Here is a 22,326-nt window from a genome sequence, read left to right as displayed (position 1 = left end):
CCGTATATGAACATTCAGTTGAGGATGGGCTGGGGAGGGTTTTGATGACTGGGATGGTTAAGATGGGCTGGAGTGAGCTTTGATGGAGACTCCAGTAGATGGAACCTAAGCACACTACTGGCCCAGGCTCTGGGTTTCTGGCCCAGAAATATCTAAGAAAAAGGGCAATTTAAACGAATTTATAGAGCATGTATGGTTGGGCAGACTGCATGGACCACTTGGGTCTTTATCTGCTGTCATTTACTATGTTACTATGCATTGACACATTACAACCACGAGGGGGCTCTGCACCAAAGCTGCTCAATGGAGATAAAAAATGGTGTGGATGCTGCCTGAATAAAGTACGAACAAAGGATAAATAAGGTGTCACCATTCTGTTGGACTAACTTAATACTTTTCAGGATTAGTTTTCAGGATCTGGCACTCTTTTCATCAGGTTAAAACAGAACAAGCATAGCATGGCAACACTTAGAAATATAAGCAAACAGCAATAAAGCATTCCAGTGTGCTGCTCTTGCTACTATTTGGGATTCCAGAATGTTATTACTCTTTAGGATTCCGGAATCTTTCCAAAATATGGGTTTCTGCCACGTACTTGTGACCTGGATTAGCCAGTGTTGGAAACAGGATAGTGAGCTAGGTGGACCATTGGTTTGACCCAATATGGCTACTCTTATGTTCTTAGTGGGAAAGGAAATGGAGATCACCTCGTGATTACTCATCCTCCCCCCCCCCCCAAACACACTTTATGATGCACATTGGAAAGAATAACCTGAATCACAGTTTCTGGATGCTAAGGTCCACCTTGGGGATTAGCGCCCAAGTAAAGGATCTGGGTATCATCGTAGACAATACGATGAAACCTTCCGCCCAATATGCAAACAGGATGCTAGGAATTATTAAAAAAGGGATGGTTAACAAGACTAAGAGTGTCATAATGCCCCTGTATCGCTCTATGGTGCAACCTCATCTGGAGCATTGCGTTCAATTCTGGTCTCCTTATCTCAAGAAGAGCGAAAGATGTAAGAAGACTTGAGGCGGTCCAGAGGAGGGCGACGAAAATGATAGGAGGCTTGCGCCAGAAGACGTATGAGGAGAGACTGGAAGCCCTGAATATGTATACCCTAGAGGAAAGGAGAGACAGGGGAGATATGATTCAGACGTTCAAATACTTAAAGGGTATTAACGTAGAACAAAATCTTTTCCAGAGAAAGGAAAATGGTAAAACCAGAGGACATAATTTGAGGTTGAGGGGTGGTAGATTCAGGGGCAATGTTAGGAAATTCTACTTTACGGAGAGGGTGGTAGATGCCTGGAATGCGCTCCCGAGAGAGGTGGTGGAGAGTAAAACTGTGACTGAGTTCAAAGAAGCGTGGGATGAACACAGAAGATTTAGAATCAGAAAATAATATTAAAGATTGAACTAGGCCAGTTACTGGGCAGACTTGTAAGGTCTGTGTCTGTATATGGCCGTTTGGAGGAGGATGGGCAGGGGAGGGCTTCAATGGCGGGGAGGGTATAGATGGGCTGGAGTAAGTCTTAACAGAGATTTCGGCAGTTGGAACCCAAGCACAGTACCGGGTAAAGCTTTGGATTCTCGCCCAGAAATAGCTAAGAAGAAAAAAAAAAAAAAATTTAAATTGAATCAGGTTGGGCAGACTGGATGGACCATTCGGGTCTTTATCTGCCGTCATCTACTATGTTACTATGTATAAAGGTGATGGAACTCCTCTCGGATGAGGAAAGACTAAAACGGTTAGGGCTCTTCAGCTTGGAAAAGAGACAGCTAAGGGGGAGATAGGATTGAAGTCTACAAAACTCTTTATTTGGCCTTGTTGCTTGGCACCGTTGTTCTCGTTCAATATCAAGTTACGTAAAGCAGCCATTTCAACATCTGCCAATTAAAGGGTTAAGAGAAAGAGGTCTAATCAAACAGGGCAAGAAGGGGGTCAGGGAGTTTCTCAGGCATGGGCTGACCCAGTAGGGCAAGTCATACTTATTTAAAAACTTATATCCCGCTTAAACCTAAGTGGTTGACAAGATACATACACAGTTTTTCAAAAACAATACAACGAATATTTAAAAAACTCTCCAACAGTATTATCTCCTAAACAGAAATCATTTTAAAATTAATAATTCTATACTGACTATTCTTGAGAAACATGTTGTACTTTTACTATTTGTATTCTGTCATTCGCTGATTGTCCAGTTCTCTTCAGTGTAAACCGCCTAGAAGTCGTATGATCGTGGCGGAATAAAAGAATAAAGTTACGTTATGAAAATGATCAGCTTTCAAGAAAAGGACTTTATGAGTAAAGTCGTTTTTAACATCTCTGAATGCCAGAGAATATCCTAAATTCTTGAGACATTGCCAGCTTCACCCAGACTCCTCTTCTGGGCTTCCCTGGCACTGCTCAGATAGTGCCAAGATGGTCTGCCCAGATTTTCAGCAGTGCTATCGGAGTAAGTGCCGCTTACTCCGATAGCACTCCGGTAGAAAGAAAGGAAAAAAGATGGGGCAAGGAGAGAGAGAGAAAGAAAGACAGGGGTAAGGAGAGAGACAGAAAGAAAGATGGGGGCAGGGAGAGAGAAAGAAAGGAAAAAAGATGGGGCAAGGAGAGAGAGAGAAAGAAAGAAATTCTACACATCTATTCTAGCACCCATTAATGTAACAAGCTTAAACACTAGTATATATATATATATGTTTTAAAAACATGCTTTTAATTATGCTATGGTTGTATTCATGTTTCATTCATAATCATGTTTTATTTTATTATATTTTCACATGGTTTTCTAGACTCTTGATAAAGGCACAGATGCCGAAACACTGCCAGGGTCGAGTCTATTGAGCCACTGAGGCATATTCATCAATAAAGTGTTTATTTTGAACAATACACCCCGGGCTGATCTCTTGACATCCTGCCCTCACGACTCCCTCGTTGTATAGGCCACTCTAAAAAAATATAGATTTAATTTCTCTGGCACAGCACATGTGCTGAAACAATGAGTTGTTCCAAATGCTGAGCCCAGGTCTGTGCAGAGCAATTGAGGTAAACCGGCATCTCGACACTTGCCAATCAGCCTTTCCTATTTCCAGTGTCTTCTGCAGGGGATTTGAACATGTCGGTACAAATCTCTCCAGACAAGTTGCAAGCTGTTAGGTTGTGAGACCGTGCAGGGTTATGATTCCAGGGAAGTATGCAGTATGACAGCATGGATAATCTGGAGGGGGAAGTATGCAGAAGGCTGACACACCTTGGGCAGGTATCCTAAGCTGAATGAGTAATACCTGCGTGTTTCAGAGCAGAGGAAGTCCGAGAGCCGGGACCCAGGATCTTCTGGCTTCAGGGGGTATTTTTCTTTCCTTGCCTGCCAGGTCTTGCTTTCTCATGGCTTAGTTTGTCAGCATGGATCCTGAGCTACTTTTGCAGAAAGTTCTTCAGAGCTCAGGTTGGATTTTCTCTTTTGTAACCGTGTGTGAGGGGGGGGGGGGGGGGAGTAGGAACCCAAAGTCTTTGCGATTTCCTGTTGTCTTTTCCAACTGAAACCTGCTCAGGCTTCCGTTTTAGAAGCAGCTTCATAAAGATTCGGCTACCGCAGAGGAGAAGCAGATCAGGGCAGGGGGTTCTCGAGCCAGTCCTCGGAACACACCCAGCTGGACAAGTTTTCAGGATGTCCAGAATGAATATGCATGAGATAGATTTGCATACAGTGGAGGCAGTGCGTGCAGATTTCTTGCAGAAATCCTGAAACCCAGACTGTCTTGGTGTATCTGAAGGACTGGATTAAGAGCCCCTCCTCTAGAAAGAAGGAAATCTCATGAGGTCATCTGATTTGGGACGTCTGCTACGTCTTATGCCACAATTCGGCGATAATAATAATAATAACAGTTTATATACCTCAGTACCGTGAAGTTCTATGCGGTTCACAAAAGATTAAGCAAAGGTACATATTGATTGACTTTAAGAGGGGTGGAAGAAAGAGAATTAATAGGACAGGAAATCCATTGTTGAGGAGAAAGTGATCAATAGGACAAGTTAAGATAAGGATAAGAGTGTATATAAAAATGATCTGATTCATACTATTTGTGGCTTAGATATACTAGATACTGCCTGGTCCCTACAAGGCTTATACTCATTTGAGTCAATGGAGGGCGTAGTGATTTACTCAAAGTCCCAGATTTGAACCCTGGCTTCCCTGGTTCTCAACCTGCAGCTCTTAGCAGAAAAGCAGTACCTGTGAATATTTAACCCAAAAATCCCAGTTGATTTTTAAAGCATTGCCTATTGTTTTGGTTAAGAACAGGTGATATACTGTTGAAACGAGTTGGAATTTCCCTTGTAGAGGCACGGTTCTCAACTGGGCATGATTTTGTCTACGTCTCATTGAGGGTGTGGTATCGATAAACCACCTTTTCCGTTTCTGAGACCACCCACATTTTTATACATGAATTTTTTGAGTGCCAGGGTCATGGAAGTGCGTTCAAATTACTCATCTAGATGTGTCTGGAAGGGATGTTTCCTGTGCCTAGGATATGGTGTGTAGTTCGTCTCTTTGGGTGGGTGGGTGCGTCTGAGGTTCATGACACACTCCCTTATCATGATGACACTTTCACGCTGACTACCCTAGGTAAGGCTGAACTTAAAAGCAGATTTCAGTCAGCAAACTCCAGGTAAAGAATCCCACGCTGTAAACGATTTGGCTAGTCGCAGGGATAGAAAAGAAGTTTAAAAGACAAGAAACAGGTATGTGTATAAGATCTGAACTGCAAAAGCTGTGTGTGTGTGGATATGTGGATCTGCAGTATTGTGGCCTGTTAGCAGATGAAAAGCACCATTGAGTTTTGTATTGGGTTGCATGTTGGATAGCCATAATATGGTGGAGCTTTGCTGAAAGAACACATTTAATTTTTTTCAAGGACCTGTAAATGTCAGAGTTTTTTTTTTTTTTTTTTAATATGGTATCTTTAAGAACATAAGAGTAGCCTTACTGGGTCATACCAATGGTCCATGAAGCCCAGTAGCCCGTTTTCATGGTGGCCAATCCAGGTCCCTAGTACCTGGCCAAAACCCAAGGAGTAGCAACATTCCAGAATCCCAAAGAGTAACAAAAGATTCTAGAACCTCAAAGAGTATCAACAGTCCATGCAGAATCTCAAAGAATAGCAACATTCCAGAACCCCAAAGAGTAACAAAAGATTCTAGAACCTCAAAGAGTATCAACATTCCATACAGAATCTCAAAGAATAGCAAGATTCCGGAATCCCCAGAGAGTAACAAGATTCTAGAATCCCAAAGAGTACCAACATTCTATGCTACTGATCCAGGGCAAGCAGTGGCTTCCCCCATGTATTTCTCAATAACAGACTATGGACTTTTCCTCCAGGAACTTGTCTAAATCTCTCTTAAAACCAGTTACGCTATCCACTCTCGCCACATCCTATGAGCACTAGCACGGTTTTGTAAAGAAGGAGGTAAATGCCACATTTTACTAGGTGTTGTTTCCTGAAAGCTGAACATTCAATCATTTATTGCCCTCGCTAATGAAGGCATTATTTCTAACCAACGAGTTGACTGTGTCTCCATAAACTCTTTTTATTCTTTTGCAATGAGGTTGCAGAATGAGTGGATTGTAAAATAAGGAAGTCCCTTCCAGAACTCCAGTGAATCAATGTTCTTGTGCGTTGGCTCCCCCACAATATATGATGTTGGGAATGAGATCCTTGCTGTTACCATTTTCCTAGGTTTTATTATCCTAGAGAGCCTTTTTACTGTTTTTGCATTCCATACAGTGGTGTAAACATATCTGATCCCATCTGGTCTTTCAGTACCACATGGGTTCCAGGAGCATTTGTGATTTAACGACTTACCGGGATCTCATGTTTTCATTCCAGTGGAGCGTTCAACTAATCCTGAAATTCACAGAAAAATCAACAGAATAGACAAAAAATGAGATTCACAAAGATTTACAAAAAAGCAGATGTTTTAGAAAAGTTTATGTATCCAACTAGAAAATAATATACGTGCCTAAAGTATGCAGATTAGTAACATATAAACTGTGAATTTCACCCCCAAATCCTTCCCCTTCTACTAGGACTTCATGAACATCTGACATTCTCTACTTTGTAATTCTAATTAATGACATGCCTTTTCCATAAATATTCAATACACCCCAGCACTAGTTCTTAGCTTTTCAAGTATGCTTAAACCTTTCTTTTAGGGAACTAATCACTGCATGGAAATATGCCAGACAGACCAGGAACTCGACTGCTCCTTATCCTTCTGGGTAAGTGCTATTAGCTCATAGATGCTTTGAAAGTTAAATCCCCAGTGATTGGTTGTTGCACGCCATTCCCCTCTACGAGCCTTTTAAAACTTTTATTTGCACTGTTGTACACTTCTCCCTCCGTATTCGCCGTGATAGGGGGGATTAACAGAACCGCAAATACAGAAAAACTGCAAATAACTTTTTCATATGTTATTCGCTGTTTTCTACTAAAAACCATCGTGAATATAGTGAAACCGCGAATAACATGGTGGGAGACCTGGTCTGCTTCTGAAGGAGAGGCAAAACACGGTGAAGAAAGTGCTGGGAATCGGCGATTTTCTCTGTAAACGCTTGGAATCAGCAATTTCTGTATGTAAGCTGATGTAATTTTGGGGGGAGGAGCCAGCAAGCTAAAAACCGTGAATAATCGAAACCGTGAATGCTGAAACCGCGAATATGGAGGGAGAAGTGTACAAAGTAAGCATGGATATAGAGGGGCATCATTAATATGACTTCTGAATTCAATTTTGGAAGACTCCAGTAGAGAAAATGACCATTTTCAGACCAGAAAACAAAAATGGTCACTTCCTAGATGTGTCTCAGTGCATCTATATATTTGAACCATTAAAAAAAGCAACCTCCAAATGGAAAACACACAAAAACCAGCCACTGGGTTGTAGGAGAGGCTAGTATCTTTAGCAGAATGGCTACAGACATCCCAGCAGAGCAGTGGGGCATCTTAGGTGGCACTGCAGGGAACCCATAGCACGTATCACACCATAACCCCCTTAGTAGGGTTGCCGGATTTCCTTTATGAAAAAAAGAGGACACCTGGTCCTGCCCCACCCCCAGGCCCGCCCTGTTCTGCCTCCAGTTCCACCATTGTTCACCCCCCACATGAACCTCCCCGAGCTCAGGCCCGAGTCTCTGCGCATGCATGAACGTCAATGCGATGACATCACGTGCATGGCGCATGATGTCATCGCGTCGGCATCTGTGCGTGGTCAGACGCCCTCCAGATGTGGTCCTGAGGTTGGGGACTTCTTGGACAAACTGCTGGGTTTTCGAAATCCCTCCGGGCACCCGGACAGTCCTCTAAAAAGAGGACAAGTCCGGGTTTTCCCAGACGTCTGGTAACCCTACCCCTTACATTGTATGGTGAGCCCTCCAACATTCGCCTAAAACCTACTGTACCCAACTCTATGTCTTCCCAGTAGCCCTTGTGTCCGATGGTGTCACCTATATGTCAATACAGCAGGTTTCTGATGGTTTTCGGGGGGCTCATGCTTTCCAATACTAGTGTACTAGGTAGAACGTGAGGGTGAGAGGCTCCCGGGGCGGTGACACCCCTCCCCTGCCCTCTTCTCTGCCCCCCCACCTCCACATGCTTCTTTCCCTTTCCCTCCTACCGCGCACATGTTAGTTTCCCTTTCTCCGTACCTCTGTAATGTTCCTGGTGGGAGCTGCAACCCCCCAACTGTTGTCACGCCACCATCGGCTCTTCCTCGGACATCACTTCCTTGGCACAGGTCGCAGAAAGTTAGGCACCGGAAGGCACCTAGATTGTGCCTACGGGTGCCTAACAGAAGTATTTTAATTGGTCTTAAGAGCCATTGAAAACCAATTAAAAACGCATTCAAGAATTAGACGCAACTAGGTGCCCTCCGGGACCAGTGCCTGGGTCCACGGCGCCTAGTGACACTGAAGCCCGGCGACGGGCATGATTAGGGGTGGCCCCAGACTCTGGCATCGCTAGGTGCCGCTGGCTGCGATTCTACGAGGACCCTTGGCGCCGGACATGTAGGCCAGGGTTATACAGGCCTGCATTTCCAGTGCCGAGGGTCCCTTGCTCGCTGCGCCTGTCCATGGTTGACATGCGGCAGACGCCTGCTGTGTCAGGTGCCACCTACATAATCAGTCTGTTTGGAAAATGAGTCCCACAGTCGATTAAAGTAAGCCTAGGGCAAAATTCTCAAGCCGGGGGGGGGGGTACTAGTACCTTTCCGACTGTGTGAATTGAAGATTGAAGGGATTGTGCATCAGTGGCGTAGTAAGGGGGTGGGGGGTGGTCATCCCCGGGCGCCGTATTGGGGGGGGGGCGCCGGAACCCATACTCCCCACCACTCCCGCCCCACTACTGTGTGTGCATGCGCCCCATCCTCGTTCGCAGTGTCCCCAACCTGCTGCTCGCACCAGTGTTGGACCCGCGTCTAGGAAGTGACGTCAGAGAGAACGCTGTAACCAACATGGGCAGTAAGCTGGTGGTTGCTCGTGCCAAAATTAAAAAGGTACGGGGAAGGGGTGTGCAGAAGGGAGGGGGGGTGCGGGGAAGAGGTAAGGGGAGGGGCACCACCGCCCTGGGCACTGCTCCCCCTCACTACGCCACTGATGTCATCCTATAACTTTTAACATTGCGCTGAATTTGTACTCAATATTTCTAAATGCCGTCTTTATTCATTTTGGAATGGTCTTTGTATAGTTTTTAACTTTTCAAGATAGGTCTGCTTGTACAGTATTAGATGCATAAAGTACTGTAGTGACCTGTGGTATTTTGTGTGTCTAAGTGCTTTGAAAATGAGCCCCAATATGAGCAAAAGGAAATGACTGGCCAGTGGCCGGAGAGTGACTACATTTTATTTGTAATATTTTTCAGCTTTGCCAAGCTTGCTGCAAGCTCAGCGACTCTGCTCCCATGGAGCATGCTACCCTCCCATTGGCGATCTGCTTCTAGGAAGAACCAGTCATTTGAAAGCGTCATCGACCTGTGGGATTATTAAGTCTGAGACTTTCTGCTCACCTTATGGTGAGGTAAGTGTTACAAATTATAGCTTAAAATATATTAATCCGTATAACATGCAATGGCCTCTTCCATCAAAGAGACACAATCCTGGTCCATGAAGACCATATACAGGGCTGTTCACCAGAATTTCAACTTTGAACATTGCTGGCTTACATTTGCTGTGACTGAGAGCCAGGTTAATTTGCTTGCCTTGCTTATCTAGAAAGGCAGACCTGTTTGTAATCTGTAGCTTGTTGGCACCAGTCAACTAAAATATACAGCAAGGTTTTATTCTGGAAACTCACCTTCATCAGTGGCCTGGAGTGGCTTTTATTGGACAAAGAATGCTGGCCTTGCTGGACCCTTAGTCTGACCCAGTACGGAAATTCTTCAGTTCCTAAAAGGAACTAAAAATGTAGCTCTACCAAACAAAAATTTATACACCACTTAAACCTAAGCCGTTCGCATAACACGTACACAGTCTGAATAGCAATAGACAAATAAATAGCATTCATCTAAAATTCTTCAAAAGCAAATGCATAATACCAAAGATACTGTAAATAAAGTTCGCTTTAACACACTCTTAAATTTCTGAATATCAGAAAGTACACTTCTTCCATATTCGCAGGGGTTAGGGGCTGAGCTGGCCCACGACTGTTAAAAAAACCAGGCATAACTTTTAGGGCCGACTCTGACCCACCCCCGCCTCCCTCCTGCCTCCTGGACCTTACCTGTGGTCTAGCCGGTGACATGGGGCAGGAGCGATTTTCCTGCACTCATGCCCCCTGCGGAGCCGTCAACAAAAATGGCTGCTGTGAGTTCCCATTGTAGTCTCGCAAAACCACAGGAACTCAAGGCACCCATTTTTGATGACGGCTCTGCATGAGGTAGGAGCACAGGAAGATAGCTCCTGCCCTGCATCACTGTTAGACCACCAGGTAAGGTCTGGGGAGGTCTGGCAGGAAGGAGGGAGGCGGGGGACAGATTGGAGGCAAAAACCACGAATAACCAAATTCGCGAGTATTAAACCTGCAAATTCGGAGGGGGAATGTACTCTAAACAGTCCTGTCAAATTGTTTCCCAAAAGTACTCCTGCCACAGAAATCATTGAAACCCTTATTTTTGCATAGTGAACTCTAAGACCATCACCAACCAATCGTAATGTCCCCTCAGACATTATTAAAAATAAGCAGTGGCGTAGTAAGGGGGGGGGGCAATCCACCCTGGGCACCATGTTGATGGGGGCGCCAGCACCCCTCCTCCTCTCTGCCCCCACCTCTTCTCATTCCCTCCCTCCATGTGCATGCCCTTTCCTTCCCCCATACTTCTAGTTGAAGTTGTTCGCGACGGCCAACAACGTGCTTTTCGCGACCCCCATCGGCTCTCCTGCTGACGTCACTTCCGGGTGCCGCACACAGGAAGTGACGTCATAGGGAGAGCCGGCAGGGTTACAAGGAGCACACTGTTGATTGCCGTGAGCAACAACTTCAGCTAGAAGTACGGGTGAAGGGAAACGGGCTGTGCGCAGCAGACGGGATTGGGGTAGGAGTGGAGGGGAGTTGCGCTTGTGACAGGTGGGATTGGGGAAGGAGTGGAGGGGGTGCACTTGCGGCAGGTGAGATTGGGGAAGGAGAGGAGGGGGTGCGCTTGTGGCAGGTGGGATTGGGGAAGGAGCGGAGGGGGGGGTGTACTTGCGGCAGGTGGGATCGGGGAAGGAGCGGAAGGGGTGCCCTTGTGGCAGGTGGGATCGGGAAGGAGCAGGGCGGGATGCGCTTGCTGCAGGTGGGATCGGGGAAGGAGCAGGTGGGATTGGGGAAGGAACAGGGCGGGATGTGCTTGCTGCAGGTGGGATCGGGGAAGGAGCGGGGCATGGTGCGCTTGCTGCAGGTGGGATCGGGGAAGGAGCAGGTGGGATTGGGGAAGGAGCGAGGGGTGCACTTGTGGCAGGTGGAATCGGGGAAGGAGCGGGGCGGGGTGCGCTTGTGGCAGGTGGGATCGGGGAAGGAGCAGGGGGGTGCGCTTGCGGAAGATGGGATCGGGGAAGGAGCGGGGCGGGGTGTGCTTGTGGCAGGTGGGATCGGGGAAGGAATGTGGGGGGGGGGAGACAGGGGCAGCGGAAGGGTGCCACTGCCCCGGGCACTTCTCACCCTCGCCTTGCTACGCCACTGACAAGAAGTCTTTCTGTTTTGGGGAGATTATTAACGGGTAAAGATGTATCCCTCTAAACGCAACGGGAGTGCCTTTCTTTATAAAGAAGATTCACCATTGCTGCATTGTTTTGGGACATTTCAAGTTTTTCATTCATTAAACTATGCAAATGTCTTTCCATGTTGACTTTTACCTGTTAACTTTCTGCACCCACTGTTCATAAATTACAGAGATGTAAAGTCGAAACGTTTTTGTGCTACAAAATTTGGAGGTTGATATTCAACGGAACCATCTGTATCTCTTGGGCTTTTCCTTTTTTTTTTGGCTTGAGAAATGTCTTATAAATATAGGTTGTAGGTCAAGCAGGCCATATAGGACATTCCCCTTTGCACAGAATTACACACACTGCCGCCCAGCCTGGGGATGTGACTAAGGCAGGCTCATTGGATCTGAATCTTGTGACCCTCTGTGGGTGCCACTGTGTTTCTCTTCTGGCCTTGAACCACAGAGATGTCTTGATGGTGTCATTAGCGTACAGTACAAGTCTTGTGGCCGGGTTGGCATGGGGATTCCAGTCATCTGTCTTTCTTTATTTTTAGCTTTTTGCATAAAGAAAATGAAACATAAAAGCATACTGTACGTGTTACCGTGCTGGAACAGACTGAATGTCATCAAGTCAGCATCCTGTTTCCAGCAGTGGCCAATCCAGATCAAAAGTACCTGACAAGATCCCAAAGAGTTAAGGCAGGTTTTGTGCGTCTTATCCCAGGAATAAGTAATAGATTTTCCCCAAGTTCACTAAAACAATGGCTTATGGACTCGTCCAAAATCTTTTCAACCCTGCTAAGCTAACTACTTTAGCCACATTCCCTGGCAATGAATTTTAGAGTTAATTATGAGTTGAGTGAAGAAATATTTTCTCTGATTTGTCTTTAATGTACTATTTATTTATTTTTAGTATTTATAGACCACTTATAGACTAAGTGGTTTACCTTCAGGTACTCAAATATTTCTCCCTATCTGTCCCGGTGGGCTCACCATCTGACATGTACCTGGGACAATGAAGTGTTAAGAGACTTGCCCAGGGTCACAGGGAGCAGGACTGGGTTTGAACCTGCAACCTCAGGGTGCTGAAGCTGCAGCTCTAACCACAATTCTGGAGGCTGCACCTTCAAAAAGATGTCAAAAGGATGGAGTCCGTCCAGCGGTGTGTGGTCTCTGTGATAAGGCGTATGGGGACAGACTGAAAGATCTTACTCTGTATACTTTGGAGGAAAGGTGGGAGAGGGGAGATATGATAGAGACGTTTAAATACCTAAGTGATGTAAATGCGCATCAGTCGAGTCTCTTTCAATTGAAAGGAAGCTCTGGAATGAGAGGGCATAGGATGAAGTTTAGAGGTGATAGGCTCAGGACTAATCTAAAGAAATACTTTTTTATAGAAAGGGTGGTAGATGTGTGGAACAGTCACCTGAAGGAGGTGGTGGAGACAGAGACTGTGTCTGAATTCAAGAAAGCCTGGGATAGGCACATGGGATCTCTTAGAGAGAGAAAGAGATAATGGTTACTGCGGATGGGCAGCTCTATGACCTCACAATGCAGGTGCACAGAGCCTTAGCCTATAGGAAGAGGAGATGCAAATGGTAAGAACCTTAGCCAATAGGGAGAGGAGATGCAAATGTTAAGAGCCTTAGCCAATAGGGAGAGGGGAAATATGATAAGAGACGTTCAAATACCTATGTGGTGTAAATGCGCATTTGAAAGGAAGCTCTGGAATGAGAGGGCATAGGATGAAGTTAAGAGGTGACGGGCTCAGGAGTAATATGAGGAAATACTTTTTTATGGAAAGGGTGGTAGATGCGTGGAACAGTCTCCCGGAAGAGGTGGTGGAAACGGAGACTATTGGCCTCTTTTCCAAAGCCACGCTAGCGGCTTTGCTGCGCTAATGGCCCCGAAGCCCATAGAGATTTAAGGGCTTTGGACCCGTTGCCACGTGGCAGCCGCTAGCGTGGCTTTTTAAAAGAGGCAGGGTGTCTGAATTCAAGAGGGCCTGGGATAGGCACGTGGGGATCTCTCGGAGAGAGAAAGAGATAACGGTTACTGCGGATGGGCAGCTCTATGACCTCACAATGCAGGTGTAAAGAGCCTTAGCCTATAGGAAGAGGAGATGCAAATGTTAAGAGCCTTAGCCAATAGGGAGAGGAGGAGATAAGTGGATGCTGTGGATGGGCCATTTGGCCTTTATCTGCCATCATGTTTCTATAACCATAAAGCTCTATGACCTCCACAATGCAGGTGTAAAGAGCCTTAGCCTATAGGAAGAGGAGATGCAAATGTTAAGAGCCTTAGCCAATAGGGAGAGGGGAAGATAGTGGATGCTGCGGATGGGCCATTTAGTCCTTTATTTGACGTCATCATTGTCGGTGGCCACCCTTAAAAGCAGCCGCTGATCGCGCGCCAATCGCGCAATGGCGCCAGGTACAGGAATTGCACCTGCAGCAACGGTTGGTGCCAGAAACTGAGGCCATGGGTTTTCCGGGTCTACCTTTCTGGCACTTACCATTGATGCAAATCGCGCCTCTGTAGGTGCTTTAGGCCGCCTAACGCCACTGCCGGCATTAGCCGCGCACACGGTAGCATTAGGCAGCCTAAAGCGCCTATGAAGACGCGACTCCAGTACCGATCTTAGGCACCATTAGGTGGCCTTGAAACTCTGTTAAAAATGTTTAAACAGCGCCAAAAATCGGTGCCAGCTAGAGAATCTGGGCCTAAGTGATTAAGTGCCACTGAACATAAGAATTGCCGTACTGGGACAGACCAAAGAGTCCATCGAGCCAGAATCCTGTTTCCAACAGTGGTCCAAGTACCTGGCAGAAACCCAAAGAGTAGCAACATTCTAGAGCTGAGATTGTGATGTCATAATGCCTCATCCACCAATGCCTAGAGCCCAGCCTCATCCGTGATGTCACAATGGCTTCATTGTTCTATACTTGGCTCACATAAGAACAGCCCTACTGGGACAGACCAAAGGTCCATCGAGCCCACTATCCTGTTTTCCAACAGTGGCCAGCCCAGGTCCCCAAGTACCTGGCAGAACCCAAAGAGTAGCAACATTCCAGAGCTGAGATTGTGATGTCATAATGCCTCATCCACCAATGCCTAAGAGCCAATCTCATCCGTGATGTCACAATGGCTTCATTGTTCTATACTTGGCTCACATAAGAACAGCCATACTGGGACAGACTGAAGGTCCATCGAGCCCAGCATCCTGTTTCCAACAGTGGCCAGCTCAGGTCCCAAGTATCTAGGTAGATCCCAAATAGCAAAACAGATCCTATGCTGCTTAGCTCCCCGAACAGGCAATTTAACCAGCCAGGAGCTGTTTCTGGCCGGTTAAATTGCTTTGAATATTGGTCCGTAGGTTTCTCTTGTATGTATTTCTCGGTGGAGTACATTTTCTTATCAAACCAGCACTGTACCTAAGCGAATCAGCCTTCATCCAGAAATAAACCTTTCCAAGGGCTTATTTACACTGTACAGCAATTGGCTGGGCCTGTGGATTTTCTGATCAGTTGTGCAATAGGCATAGAGGTTGTTTGCTCTTCCCCCGTCCTCCCCCCCCTCCCAACACCCCCGCTGGCTGAAATCAACTGTCTGAGTCTGGTGCCAATTCAAAGTGGACCGAAGAGCACTGTTTTGCAATGGTGGAACAAGTTTTGCTCCTGGCCTCCATTTCCAGCCCCTTTGTCTGTGCCTCGACCTCAAAATAATGACACAGTGGCATAGCGAGGGCGCGAGGCGCCCCTCCCCGCTCCCCTCCTGTGGCATTCGCGCCCCCTGCTTCCCTTTCCCCGTCGCCCCTGCGAGCAACAAGAACTTCAACGTGCTCCTCACGACCCCGTCGTCTTTTCTGCTGACGTCACCTCCTAGGCGTGGCATCCGGAAGTGACGACGCGGTCACAAGGAGCACGCTACAGTTGTTCTCGCGGGCGCTGAAAAACTAGAGGTGTGGGGGAAGGGAAGGGGGTGCATGTGCGTGACGAGGGGAGGAGTGGGAAGGGTTCATAGATGAAAGCGCGCGGTCAATCGCGCGCGGACAAACCCACTAAGACAAATGCGCACAAGATGTCAGTGCGCCAGATTAAAAGGTAAGTTTAAAGCACACTGGGGGGGGGGCTCCCCATTACAGAGGAAAGTGTAATTTTTCCCAGTGTTCTAGTGAAAAATTACAGTTTCCTCTGTAAGTGGAGGTTCCCCCACCCCCTCAATGGCAGCGGTTCCCCCACACACCCCTTCGAAGCGCTTTAAACTTACCTTTTCTTCCGGCGCGCTGACGTCCTGCGCGCAATTGTCTTAGCAGGGTTGTCTTATTTTTTTATGCCTTCCTCTCCTCCACCCCAATTCTTCCTCTTTCCTTTCTCCCCCCCTCAATATGCAGCATCTTTCCTGCCCTCTCACCCATCCCCTTGTGCAGCAGAACCCCACCGACCCTCCCACCGTGAGACTGACATACCTCTTCTCTGAGGCCTCCTAAAACAGCAGGGGTGGGGGGTTGCTGAATCGACGAATCCGATTTTTTTTCAGCAAATCAAGCAGCACTAGTGTCAAGGATGGAGTCAGGGAGTGCGGATATTCGAGGGAGGGGCTTCGGGGGGGTCAATCTTAACTAGGGCTTATTTTTGGGGTAGGGCTTATATTAGGAGCATCTTTAAAAATCATGCTGGGGCTTATTTTCGGGGAAACACGGTAGGAATCCTATGAGCGTCAGAGGAGCTACTGCCGCGTGGGGGTGGGGGGTAAGTGCGGTACCATATCTGCCAGCCCTGTGAATATTTGAACATCCCCGATATTAAGCAAACACCTGCTCTGATGCCAGGGAGGGACAGCTTTTCTTGACTTTAGCAATCGCAATCTTTCTGAAAAGTTGGCTCATATGTGTGTGTTCACTGATGTGGACATTAAGGTGGAGACTTGCCTGGAAGCAGCTTGTGGTAATCAGTGTGTGGGAATGTGGGTTTTTTTTGGGGGTGCAAACACCCCACTGGGAGGTGCACATAGAGAGCTAACGCTGCCCCCACCACGGCCCCCACCAGCGCTGCCCTTGTCTTCACAGGGGAAAGTGCAAAAGCTCTGGAAAACGGGAGAAAGGATGCCAGTTCATAGGGGAGGGGCCACTGGAATCCCTTTCTCCATTCCCATCAATTCATTTCCCAACCCTAGGTGGGGGAGAGGACATTTTGAAAGAGTATTTCTCTCCAGGCAAAACCCAAAAGAACATTACAGACAATATAGTACATGTTGAATATAAATAAGAAATCTTTTAAAGAACCCCCCCCACCCCCCTTAAAAAGTCAGAGGTGCAGAGGAGCTTTTTTTAAACCCTGCTGTGGGGACCCCCAGGAGCAGACCTGGCTCTGAAAGCTTGTGGTCTCATTTTAGACACGTTTCTCTCTGTCTGGAGATTGCAGAGGCACTTTCTCGGTGGTCCTTACATTGGCTTGTTTTTCTCCGTACCCTGGCAAGGTCCTGTAATTTCCCTTCAGTCCTGTATTGAGACCAGTATAGACTTGTTTGTGCTGCTGATGCTAGGAGATACAAAGCCCCTCCCTCGCTCCATCCCTCTTCCCATATCAAACCAGACACTTCTTCAGGATTATTCGTAAGGAAAACGATCCTTCTGATGTTAGCTGGAGGTTGGAAATGAGCGCTGCCCTCTCCTCTCGCTCCCCCATTCTCTCAGGGGAGCTCAGAACAGTTTACATGAATTTATTCAGGTACTCAAGCCTTTTCCCTGTCTGTCCCGGTGGGCTCACATTCTATCTAATGTACCTGGGGCGATGGGGGGATTAAGTGACTTGCCCAGGGAGCAGCGTGGGTTTGAACCCACAACTCCAGGGTGCTAAGGTTGTAGCTTTTAACCACTGCGCCACACTCTCCCCTGGATGGGGGGGGAAATGATAATCTCCGATCTAGAAAAAGGGGTTGGCAGCCCCATCAACCCTGCAGCATTCCCAGGCCTGCCCGTCCCTCAGACAGGAGTTTGAGAGAGAGGCAATGGCCAGGGAAAGGGGTCGAGTTCAGCAAGTTTCGTTTATTAAAATTGTCTAAAGGTGTACCATACTTAGAGAATAAAATTATAAGAACTTTGGGGGGGGGGGATGTAATTGAGACAAAAATCATAACATGATGTGCTGGAAGAAATGGGAAGGGAAGGAGTAGAATTGCAATCGTAATAGGGGAGAAAGACGAAGATGGGCAACGCAGTAGGAAGGTGATGCGTCAAAACTGCGCGAGACAGTCGCACACAGGATATCAGTGTGCCGGATTTAAACTCAATTTGAAAGCGCTCCACCCCCCCTTAACATAGTAATGTTGGCGCTGTCATTGGGGGGCTGTGGGAGGGAAACACCCCTCCCCCATTACAGAGGAAACTGTACTTTTTCCCCTATAATGGGGGGTTCACCTCCCCCCCACAACACCCCCCCCAACGGCAGCGCCAACAGTACTAAGTTAAGTGCGGTGGTTCCCCCCCCTTACAAAACCCCTCGGAGCGCTTTCAAATTGAGTTTAAATCCGGCGCGCTGATGTCCTGCGCGCGATTGTCAGCCCGGCTTTGTCTGCGCGCGGTTTTAACAATGTATCCAGTAGGAAGGGGAGGCTATGCGCTTCCTTAATTAGAGTTTCGGTGGAATTGGTGGCCTAGAGAGGAGAGGGAGGGTCATAGGTCATCTGCATCCCTAAATAAAAATGTGTTTTAAGTTTGTTTTAAATTTATCTAGGTTTTTCTCTCCCCTTAATGCCACTTTTCCCCTTGCCTTCTCCCAAACTGCATCTATGGATTGCATTAAGGAACACATTTCTCAGACGCCCCCTTTATTTATTTTGTTTTCTCTTCCGTCCTCCCCAAAGAGCCCAGGACTGGTCACAGGTCACCAGACACAACATACAGCAGGTTACAATATGCCATGGTTACAGTAGAAGTTTTTATCCTAACTCGATACATACTAGGGATCTAATACTAGGGTTACCAGATTCTCTAGACACGCCCACTTCCACCCATCCCTTCCCCGTTACGCTCCAGCCCCGCCCCAATCCCGCACTATCCCAGCCCCGCCCTTCGCTGCCTGCTCTCGTCAGGCAGGAGAGCATCCGCGGTTTCGAGGAAGCTTTTCAAAACCAAGACAAAGTGCCAGGTTTTGAAAAGCCATCCGGACGCCCGGACATGTCCGGGGAAAAGGAGGACATCTGGTATCCCTACTAATACCAATATCCATAATATACAGTTTACAGGTTAAATTAGTCATAGTTACAGTACAAGATTTTTCAATAAAAGTTTTTATCCTAACGCGACACATTGGCCCAGATGCTTAAGACCTCTACCATATGAAGGGCCTTAGGCAATCTGGGCCAATCAGAGCCCTAGGCCCCTCCCTGGCACATCCCAAGATGCACCAGGGAGAGGAAGGCCCACCATTTTGAAGAGGCAGGCCTGCTGGCCGGAGGGGGTAAGCATCCCTCTGGCTAGATTTTGTAAACAAGATATGGGACAGGGGAGGGGGGTGTCATTGGAGGTACAGGGGGGTCATTGGGGGCACGAAGGCAGCAGCAGGAGAGAGTGGGTGATTTAGACCGAGAACAAGCCCAGAAGAGCAGTAAATTTCTCTTAAGGGAGGGTTGGACTGGATCATATTCTAGTTACTTCTAATGATGAGAAGGGTCTGAGGACAAAATAATTGCGCCTGAAGGTCACTTTCTGAATAATTTCTGCAAGAAAAGTTTGATGCAAATGAAAAGGCTGTACCTTAGGCCCAATAGCCCTAGACCAGGGGTGTCCAATCTGCGGCCCAAGGGCCACATGCGGCCCCGTGAAGTATTTTGTGCAGCCCCAGTCGAGGACGATGCAGTGTTTTCCTCTGCTGCCCCTGGGTGTCTACCATCTTGCCGGTTCCCTCCTTTGTCTTGCTGCAGCGTTTGCACAGCCCCAGAAACATTTTTTTCGGCCAATGCGGCCCAGGGAAGCCAAAAGGTTGGACACCCCCTGCCCTAGACTATCTGTTCTCTACTCCTTGAGCTATGTCTGCTAGCAGTCGCCAAAACCTTTCGTAGAAGCATTACTCTGTGCAGCTGTGAATCCGGCTTAGCTCAGCAGATTCTTCGCACACATTCTCGCTGTGTGGAAAGAGGCCACATGTTTTATTCAGACATTTAATACAGAGAGATTGCAACTTATCAGAGGCTGTGACTTTCCAGAGGTCTGCAGAGAACATGAAGAAATGTGAGGAATTTTGGGAGACAAGAGAAGAGGGGAAAAGTGTACTTAACTGTCCTCCCTTTTTACAAAACCGTAGCGCAATTTGTAGCGCTGGCCGCGGTAGTAAGAGCTCCGACGCTCGTAGGAATTCTATGAGCGTTGGAGCTGTTACCCCTGAGGCTGGTACTAAAGACTATGATATGGTTTTGTAAAAGGTAGGTATATCTTTCTATCTATCTAGTTGATATTCAGAAGCCTCCTGCCCAGTTGAACTCTGTTGAGTTACCTGGCTGCCGATGTTCACCAGCTATCTGTTCATCGCTTAGAATCTGTTCATCGCTTAGAATTCGATTAAGCGATCAATCAAGAAAAATATTAAACTTGAAACTTGATTTGCTAACCAGCTGGGTTAGGGGTGGGTCGGGAGTACGGTTAGGGCTGAGTAGCAACTTATCTGGTTAGCAGAGAAATTCTACACTGAGGTAACTGGGCACCATTCTGAATATTGGCCGGGGCCTGGTTAACTTTCAGGTCAGTGGACATACTTGAAAATTCATTGCTGGGAGCTGAGAATGTCCTGGCACTGAATCGCTACAGTTAGGTTGGCTCGCAGCTGGACGAGGCTTGTAAGCCACTTACTGCTGTGAGCTGATATATCTCCATATATATCTATATACTGTATAGTAGGGTGTTGGAGTTGGGGGATCACGTTTGATGCAACATCAGATTTATACTTTGCAGAAGAAAGGCCCAGCAATCTACTTCTGAATTCTGCCACAAAAGCTTGATGATGTTCGTCAAGTTCCTAGGACTCGAACACGAGTCGATGGCAGCTATCAACATCCTATATAATAAAAAGCTAGCCGCGCATGCGCACTTACCAGCGTGCTTCCGTGATCCCTGATCTGTGATCAGTAGGTCCGTGGCCAGCAGGAGTGCGGATGCGGCGGCTAGACAATCGGGAAAGCGGAGAAACAGCACAGCCGGCGACTCCCCCCTCCCGCCCTCACTCAGCGCCAAAACCACCATCGCCAAAGCCTCCTCCTTCTCGCTGGCTCACCCGCGTTTAAATTGAGAAAAGCGCTGCACCGCGCTAACGCTGGCCTCGCCGTCTTCTGTCCACTGCGGCCCGCCCTCTCTGACTACTTCCTGTTTCCTCTAGGGTTGGCCGCAGTGGATAGAAGACGCCGAAGCCAGCGGTAGCGCGCTGCAGTGCTTTTCTTAGAATTTAAACGCGGCGGCTGGGAAGGGGGTGGCGGGAAATGTTGCTGCTGTACAGGGAAGGCTGGGAAATGCTGCTGCTGCACAGGGAAGTGTGTGTGTGTGTGTGGGGGAAATGCTGCTTCTGCACAGGGAAGGCTGGGAAATGCTGCTGCTGCACAGGGAAGTGTGTGTGTGTGGGGGAAATGCTGCTTCTGCACAGAGAAGGCCGGGAAATGCTGCTGCACAGGGAAGGGTGTGAAATGCTGCTGCTGCACAGGGTAGTGTGTGTGTGTGGAGGGGGGAAATGCTGCTGCTGCTACTGCTACACAGGGAAGTGGAGGGAACGGAGAGGGAAAGGGGGCCTGGGAGCAATCTTGGTTTGCTTTGTGGAGGGGAGACAGAAGGGGGCCATGGAGAGACAGAAAGACAGACAGGCAGGCAGCGCATTAGAACGAAAGACAGAAACACAGAAAGACAGCAGGCAGGGAGAGAGACAGAAAGAAAGAAAGACAGACAGGGTGCCAGAGAGAGAGCCAAAAAGAAAGAAGGACAGACAGCAGGAGGGAAAGACAGAAAGAAAGGAAGAGAGAGACAGGGGTAGGGAGAGACACAGAAAGTAAGAAAGGAAGACAGACAGACATATATTCTAGCACCCATTAATGTAACGGGCTTAAACACTAGTCTATATATATGTATCTCTCTCAATAAATCAAATCTCACAAAGGTTTTGTTAGCAATTCGGGGTTGTGGCCAGGAACATTTGGCCAAGGTAGGTCTGCATCTATGCGGACAAGGCTAAATTTAACTCTTTTGAACTGATAGCCAAGACTTTCTTTTTGACTACTCCTGATACGTGCTTCTAGATAGGCTGGCACAAACTATCTGAATACCTTTACAAGCCAATCAGAATCGAGCTATTTAGACTATGTGATAAAAAAAAAAAAATATCTCCTCTCTCTGTAGGTCAGGTCATAAATTATTTTCAAGGACAATAGATAAGTGGAAGCTTCTAGAAAACTCTCCAGCACTTTATATGAGTGGATAGATTTTATTTTAATTAGCACTGCAGCTCAACTCCTTTCCCTAAGAACCTCTAAAAGAGGCCAATTTCTCTTGGAAAGAGACAGATTATAATCTTTGTATCGTCTCGAAACCTCAACAAGGAAAAAGGTTGTTTGAAATCTGAAAAAGGTTATTTGGGAGGGTGTGGCGCACTGGTTAGAGCTACAGCCTCAGCACCCTGAGGTTGTGGGTTCAGATCCCATGTTGCTCCTTGTGACCCTGGGCAAGTCACTTAATCCCCCGCTGCCCCATGTACATTAGATAGATTGTGAAGAGCTTCAATCTCTGGTAACCAGAGCTGGTATTGTGATGTCATAATGCCTCATTCCACCAATAAGAGCCAACCTCATCAGTGATGTCACAATGGCTTGATTGTTCTATACTTAGCTCGCTTCTACTACATTTTGATTTCTGGAGTGGTGCAGTGGTTAAAGCTACAGCCTCAGCACCCTGAGGTTGTGGGTTCAAATCCCATGTTGCTCCTTGTGACCCTGGGCAGGTCACTTAATCCCCCATTGCCCCAGGTATATTAAATAGAGTGTCAGCCCACTGAGATGGATAGGACAAGGTTATAAAGAGGAGAGAACAGTCCCCGGCAGTGGCATAGAGAGGGTGA

At 47.3% G+C, this 22,326-nt stretch overlaps 1 protein-coding gene across 1 annotated transcript in view; it reads left to right on the top strand.

The window, feature by feature from the left end:
- Positions 1-3,314: 3,314 nt before the first annotated feature.
- LAMB3 (laminin subunit beta 3) overlaps positions 3,315-22,326 on the top strand; it is a 79,307-nt gene continuing 60,295 nt past the window's right edge. Inside the window, 3 exon segments of the mRNA XM_033917726.1 lie at positions 3,315-3,450; positions 6,220-6,285; positions 8,921-9,075. Of these exon segments, the coding sequence (XP_033773617.1) occupies positions 6,243-6,285; positions 8,921-9,075 (198 nt within the window). The 5' untranslated portion in view covers positions 3,315-3,450; positions 6,220-6,242.

Source organism: Geotrypetes seraphini, chromosome 13 (genome assembly GCF_902459505.1).
Source record: "Geotrypetes seraphini chromosome 13, aGeoSer1.1, whole genome shotgun sequence".
Classification (NCBI taxonomy): Eukaryota; Metazoa; Chordata; class Amphibia; order Gymnophiona; family Dermophiidae; genus Geotrypetes; species Geotrypetes seraphini.
The sequence above is the reverse complement of the archived record's forward strand: the minus strand, read 5'-3'. Positions and strand labels throughout refer to the sequence as shown.